The 7,032-nt window shown below is 51.6% G+C and overlaps 1 protein-coding gene across 2 annotated transcripts; it reads right to left on the minus strand.

The window, feature by feature from the left end:
* Window positions 1–3,726: 3,726 nt before the first annotated feature.
* LOC107198906 (zinc finger protein 239-like) lies at window positions 3,727–6,824 on the minus strand. Of its 2 annotated transcripts, none has more exons than XM_019005450.2 (2): window positions 6,810–6,824; window positions 3,727–6,436 (listed from the first exon to the last, which is right to left on the minus strand). In XM_019005450.2, exon 2 carries the CDS (start codon window positions 5,145–5,147, stop codon window positions 3,987–3,989), a length of 1,161 nt encoding a protein of 386 aa, XP_018860995.1. In that variant the 5' UTR covers window positions 5,148–6,436; window positions 6,810–6,824; the 3' UTR covers window positions 3,727–3,986. The 2 variants fall into 2 exon arrangements, with proteins under 2 accessions (XP_018860995.1, XP_033367479.1); XM_033511588.1 differs by lacking the exon at window positions 6,810–6,824 and having other exon boundaries at window positions 3,727–5,347; window positions 6,355–6,397.
* Window positions 6,825–7,032: the final 208 nt, after the last annotated feature.

Below are 7,032 nucleotides of genomic sequence, written 5' to 3' on the forward strand. Positions count from 1 at the left end.
TGGGGGATAGTATTTTTTTATCTTTCCTTGGTTAAATTGTTAGTCACCTCCCTATGCCTAAGATGGACTTGATGCAAAATATTGGGACAGGGAGCAATTGGTTACTAAAAGAAAAAAATAAATGTGATTGGCTTTAGGCAGTGGCATTGCTTGAACTGAACTGGATCATGTTTGAAAGGAAAATCACTGGAACAAAAGGAAGGAAAAAGGTACAACAATAATTGACATGGACAGTCCTCCCACAGGGATATCCAGTGTCACTGGTTTTGTTTGGGCAAGCTTTGCAGAAAATATTAAGAGAGTTTACTCCAGCCTCAGGAGTTAGGTTGTTGCAGGATGTGGATGATTTGCTTTTGTCAGGGGAACAGGAGAAGGTGGTTGAAGAGGCTACTGTAAAGCTGCTTAATTTTCTTGCTAAAAAAAGACTTAGAGTGTCCGAAAAGAAGGCCAGTTGGTAGGGAAAAAAAAAAATTTTTTGGCAAAAAAAAGCCAAAAATAGAGAACACACACTAAAACGAGAGAGGTGGAGAATAGAGACACAAAAAAAACAAAAGAGATTACACAGGTGCCATTACCCCAGACAAAAAAGAGTTATGGCAGTTTTTAAGGTTGGTAGGGTGTTGTGGTATGTTTATTCAGTTCTGTTAAAATTGTTGGTGTTTTGTCTGTTTGGTATCTTCCTGGTTCTCCCCCATTTACTGCTTTGGTTGGTTCCATTTGTCTGTTATGTAAACCCCTCCCAGTTTTCCTGAATGTTCCCCATCAATCACCTTTACCCTGCCCCATCTCCCCATCCATCATTGTAAACCCCACCTCTCCTTCCAGCTCCTTCCATGTATATCATCCCATCCTCGACATGTTATTGGTTGTTATGTTATGTTCCCGCCTTCTTTGTATCCCCATTGGTCCCTGACACTGTAACCTCCTCCCCTTACCCCTCCCTCCATGAGCTCCCATTGCACCCTGGGCTGTGCCCGCCCCTGAGATAAAACCCAGTGCACAGAGGTGCTCGGGGCTCTCTTCGGTCCTGATTTCTCCCAGTCCAGACCCTTGTGCTCATCCCCTCTCCCGAATAAACCTGTTCCTGGGAAGTACAGCCGAGTGAGTCTCCTCCTTCCTTTTGCCACCACCCACGACGCCTGATTTGGCAGAGCCCAGCAGGATTCGGTGCTCTGAAGGTTCTGCAGTGGGATCGCCTTTCCCCTGCAGTTCCCCACTTCTGGTGACTGCCCGTGCCAGAGTGGCACCACAGAGCCAGCCTGGAGCTCCGGTGCGGCCAAGAGCAGCGTCACACTGTGATCTCTGTATGATCCTAGGAGAGTCCAGTCACTCCCAGTAGTAGCCCAAATACTTCTTCCTCTTTCCCTCCAGCTCTCCTTCTCCGCGGGATCCCAAGAAATAAAGCTGCACTTCCATCTCAGCAAGGGAAAGGGCCTCGGTTTAGTTTCTCTGTTCGAAGCTATAGTATCTCTTCTGCTTCCCTGGCTACCGCGAGGAGGAAGGTAGCTATGGAGATGCAGAAGATACGCAGTTATAGCAGGAGGGGTCACCCAAAGCTGCTGGATGCCAGCCCCGCCTCAATGCCAGCGAGTAGGGGACCGAGGGCCACCGTGGAACCGTCAGGGGCCAGCACTGCCCCCAGCTCTGGAGTTGCTGGGTCGTGGCAGAGGAGCTTGGCCAGGAGCTTCCACTGGCCCAGGGTGAGAGCCGGAGGGCGTTCGGGGGTCTCGGGGGGCTCACCCAGCAATACTCGGCACCCTGGAGTGCTGCAGACTCACTGAACCCTCCCCAAGGCTGTGGCAGTGCCAGTGGAACCCCCCCACACCGGGAACTCAAGGGAATTCAGGATGGTGAGTACAAAATCCATGAGCACAGGGGGACAGCTGGGGACACAGCTGGGGGACAGGGGGTGGGAAGTGAGGGGGTGTAAGGTGTGGGGAGGAGGTTAGAGGAGGTGGAGGCACCCAAAAACATGCCAAAAGTAAGGAGAGGGAACCCAAAATTGGGGGAAAGAATCCAAATCAAGGGGAAAGGACTCAAAATAGGGGGAAATGACACAAAATAAGAGGGAAAGGACCTGAAATCAGAAAGGGTGTCACAGGGTGTTGCAGCATGTCCCTACCTGTGCTGGGCACAGATGCTCAGTGCCAGGAGCAGCCATAGGAACGTCCTTGAGGGATACTCTGCAGGACACAGGGACACCCTGTGGGACATGGGGACATCCTGCAGGACATGGCCCCAGGACCTTGGGGACTTTGGCCTTACTGGGGACAGGGGTCAGGGACACACAGAGTGGGACAGGGACACACAGGGGAAATGGGGACAGGGATTCAAAGGGAGGACAGGGACAGATGGGGCAGGATAGGGACACACAGACAGAGATATGACAGAGAGCCACAGTGGGGGATGGGGACATAGGGATGGGAGGGGACACAATGCCACCAGGACACACATCAGGGGACAATGTCACCACACAAGTGGGGATGCTGCCAGTAGGACATGTCAGAGCATGAAGCCAGCAGGACATATCAGGATGCTGCCACCAGGCCATGTGACACCCTGGATGACACTGACCCTTGACCTGTCTCCAGTTTGTCCCCAGGGGCAGTTGGGGTCCTGTGAGCTCAGTGGCCCTGGTACACCCTGGTGGCTGTCACTCATTTCCGGGCCACTTGTCACTAGCGGTACAAGGTCCCCATCCCCCCCAGGTCGGGGGGACACCACAGTGGTGACAGTGGGGATGTGGTGGCAGGAACTGCATTGAGTAGCACTTCAGTGTGGCCAAGATGATGATGGTGGTGGTGGCACTGTGATGGCACCAGTGCTGTCCCAGTTCGTGTCCCCATCCACATTCCGCACATCCATGTCCATGTCCCCCTGATGCCTGAAAGAGGCTGACCTGGAGCAGAGTCTAGACAGAGTTAAAGGAATAAAGTAGATATTTATCCTCTAAATATCCTTTTATTTATCCTTATCCTTTAAAGGATACACCTTGGGCAGTACAAGAGCCCAGCCAGGGCTCTGCCCGAGATGGACACAAGATGGACTACCAGTCACAAGTTTTCACACTTTTCTAAGTTTTGATACATTTACATATTTGGGTTAATTGTCCAATTACAGCTTCAGGTTATGAAGTCCCATCCTCCTTGTTTGCTCTCTTCAATTCACCATTGTTTATGCTTTTTGGGCCTGAGGCTGTAACGGTTGTCCTTGCTTCTCAAGCTGGAAAAGGACTGTTTTGTCTAACTACCCTGAGAAGAGAACTTACTAACACTTAATATGAAGTTCACAGTTACACACCAAGGCAGTACAGAATCTGAATAATACATAAGCTTTACGCATCACCCCCATGTCACTCTCCAAGTCTGTGTCCCCCGTGTCCCCATCTATTTCCATGTCCCGATGGAGGACCCGAGCGGCTCCAGCCATCCCTGAGCTCGCAGCCCCCCGGGACCATCGCCCCCCATCCCGCAGGTGCCCGGGGAGGGGGAGCTCGCCCCAAATACCCCGGGGATCCCCCTGGGTGTGGGGTTTTTGTGGGGGGATGTTTGGGGATGGCAGGGCNAAAACAAAAGGATTTATGTGTCCCTGCCAGCACAGCATCCATGTGCTTGAGTGGGTGAGAAGAAACTTTTTTGGAGGGATTTACACTCCACTGTCTCCAGAAACATTGGTTTTGCCCCAGTCCATCCCCATTTAGCTGTGGAAGATGCCTGTGGGCCAGAGAGAATTAAAACAATGGATTTATGTTGGAGAAGACCTCCAAGGCCATCCAGTGTTGCTTTATGCCACCAGAAGATGCAAAAAGTGAGATTTTTCTGGGGTCAGAAGTCAACAATTCTGCTGTCCACAACGGATTTGTGATGTTGGTCTGTGGATGTGTCCAGGTGTCCACGGGGAGCCAGGAGGAGGTGGAGTCCCCCAGCCGTATCTTCCCAACACGGATCACCGGCAACAGAGATCACCGGGACTCTGCCCACTGGGGGTCACTGGGGATCATCCAGCGCGTATCCTCCCACGGGGGATGGAGCTGGAGCAGCGCATGGAGCTCTTCCTGCATTTGGGGCACTTGCAGGGCTATCTTTGTGGAGCCTCTGTTGGTGTTGGGTCAAGCTAGAGCTCTGTGAGAAGCTCTTCCCACACTGGGGACACTCGTAGGGCCTCTCCCCGGTGTGGATGCGCCGGTGCTTGATAAGATCAGAGTTTTGCCTGAAGCCCTTCCTGCAGTCGGGGCAGCGGAAGGGCCTCTCCTCCGTGTGAATCCGCTGGTGCAGAAGGAGATGGGAGCTCGTGTGAAACCTCTTCCTGCATTTATCACACTCATAAGGCCTCTCTCCTGTGTGGCTCCTCTGGTGAACAATCAGTCCAGAGCTCGTCCTGAAGCTCTTCCCACACTCCCCACACTCATAGGGCCGTTCCCCTGTGTGCACTCCCATGTGGCGGAGCAGGTGGCACCTCCGTTTGAAGCTCTTCTTACACTGCCCACACTCGTAGGGCCGTTCCTCCGTGTGGATCTTCTGGTGGACAGTCAGTTCAGAGCTTGTCCTGAAGCACCTCTCACACTCAGCACACTCATAGGGCTGTTCCCCTGTGTGTCTCCTCTGGTGGGCAGTCAGGGTGGACCTCTGGGTGAAGCTCATCCCACACTCCCCACACTCGTAGGGCTTCTCCCTGGTGTGGATGCGCCGGTGGATGACAAGGGCGGAGTTGAGCTTGAAGCCCTTCCCACAGTCGGGGCAGCAGAAGGGTCTCTCCTCTGTGTGAGTCTGCTGATGCCTGAGGAGAGTGGATTTGTAAGGAAATCTCTTCCTGCATTTCTCACACTCATAGGGCCTCTCCCCGGTGTGGATTCTCAAGTGGCGGATCAGAGAGGATCTCTGGCTTAAGCTCTTCCCACATTTTGAGCACTTGTAGAACTTCTCTCCATTCTGAAGCTTCTCATGGACCCCCAGCTCCGAGCTCCAGTTGCCTCTCTGGCCCAAGGTGGCTCTTACCCCCTCAGATCCCTGTGATCTGCGTTTGCAGCCCCTCCTTGTGAGGGATCTCTGGGGATTTTCCTCCCCGCTGGATTCCTGCGCCATGGAGCTGCTCAAAACGGCCTCTTCCATGAGGTTCTGCTGCAGGGATTTGTTCTCCCTGGTCTCCATCCTCAGCTCCTTGAGAAATCAGGCTGTAATTTGTGTAATTTGTGTCAATTGAATAGCATCCACCTATGTACGTGTGTCTGTGGGCATTGTGGACAGAGACTATGGGATTATTATAAAGAAGAGTTTTAAAAATCAGCTGAAAAAACTTCATTACCAATGCTGTAGCTAGGAAGAAGCCATGACATTCCTAATGGGCCAAGCTGGAAGGAAAAGGTTAAAAATTGCATAGTAATTTTAGGAGAAAACAGTGGATTTAAAATTTTAGGAGAAAACAAGTAAGGCATGGAAGTAGGGTTTAACAAGGTAACTATATAATAGTAAACTTTTAGCTAATAATTTAACAACAAAACTGTAATTACTTGCAAGCAATTCATATAAACTTCAAACTAACTTGTACAATAAGTTTCAAGCTATCTTTTGTACAAGTTATAATTTTTTTGGAATATGAAAGAATTTCTAATCATTTAAAAAGGGTAAGTAGGACTAACATGAGCTGAAAGGCTCTATATAAAGGCATTTTAAAACATGCTGACTTTATAACTGACTTTATAACTTCATAAATGTCTTTATAAAGACATTTTTTAGACATGCTAGCTTTAGGTTGTGAAATGAATGAAACAAGCCTTGCAAAATGTATGCTAACAGAATATACATGCTTGCTTAAACAAACTGTATAACCAAAAATAATGCTAGTGGGAGAAAGATATTTTAAAAGAAGAATGGGAGGCTGGAGAGACATGAGAAGACCATCTCAGACCACCTCCCCAACAGATCTTCAAAAACCACAACTGCTGATTATGAAGAAAAAGAAGTAGAAAATAATTGAAAATCTGAGGAAGTGAAGTGCCTAGAATGGTATACGAGGCTAAGTTTGAGATCTGAATTTCTGCATTGCTTGGGGCGGAGACCCCTGTGCACCCAGACCTGTCATTGATCACCCTTTTATTGAACAAATTAATAAATTTAGCATATTGCTTGATGTATTGACAAGTCTAGCTTTTAATTTATAAGTGCTCCTTGTCTGGGGGAGGAAGGACAAGGAGAGGATGGGATTTGCCTCTGTGCCAGAGGGAAGGGGAAGGAGATCCCCCCAGTGCGTCCTCAGCAGGACGGCGTTGTCAGCGGGGTTGTCCTGCAGCCGGGGGCTGGGATGGGCTGGGAGATGGAGCAGGAGAGAGGGGGAAAGGGACACTGAGTTCCTCCTCACCTGCCTGGGTGTCCCGGGGCATCATCCTCTTCCTCACAGCTTCCTCCTCCTCCATCGGGCCAAGGTTTGGGAATGGGAAATCCTGGTTTGGGGGGAAAAAAGGGCTGAGCGCATTGGGTTTGATGATGCCGCTGCCGAAGTCCAGCTGGAGAAATCGCCGGTCCTTTCAGTCTCGGGGGGAGCCGGACCATGCTCATCCCGGCCCTGCAGGCTTTAGGGGTTTCCTGGCTCCGGGATCGCCCCTCTGTGCTCTCCCCCGGCTCTTCCAGGGATCCTCAAATCCGATATCGCCCCTCTGCCCACCAATACCGGGCGATCGCCACCTGGGACCCCCCCAAAAGGCATTTGCTGCTCGGTTTTGCGGTCCTACAAGGTCCAAAATCCCCCGCCCCGCAAGAAAACCCTGCCGGAGACTCCCACGATGGATTTAGGGCGAGCTCCCCCTCCCCGCTCACCTGCGGGTTCCGGGGGGCGTCAGGTGATGCTGCTGGAGCCGGGGAAGCTGCGGGCGGGCGGGGAAACCGCGTGGTTCTGCCGCTCCTTTTCCTCCCGCTGCTCCTCTTCCTCCTCCTCCTGCTCCTCCTCTTCCTCCCGCTCCTCCTCCTCCTCTCCCAGCCCGGCCCGGGCAGCTGCCGACCCCCAAAAGCAGCCGAGCTCTGCCCTGGGGCGTCTCCCAAT

This window comes from Parus major, unplaced genomic scaffold (assembly GCF_001522545.3).
Source record: "Parus major isolate Abel unplaced genomic scaffold, Parus_major1.1 Scaffold365, whole genome shotgun sequence".
In the NCBI taxonomy this organism is placed as follows: Eukaryota; Metazoa; Chordata; class Aves; order Passeriformes; family Paridae; genus Parus; species Parus major.

Coding starts and splice junctions, on each gene's coding strand:
- LOC107198906 (XM_019005450.2), bottom strand. CDS start 5,147: ATGGAGACCAGGGAGAACAAATCCCTGCAGCAGAACCTCATGGAAGAG.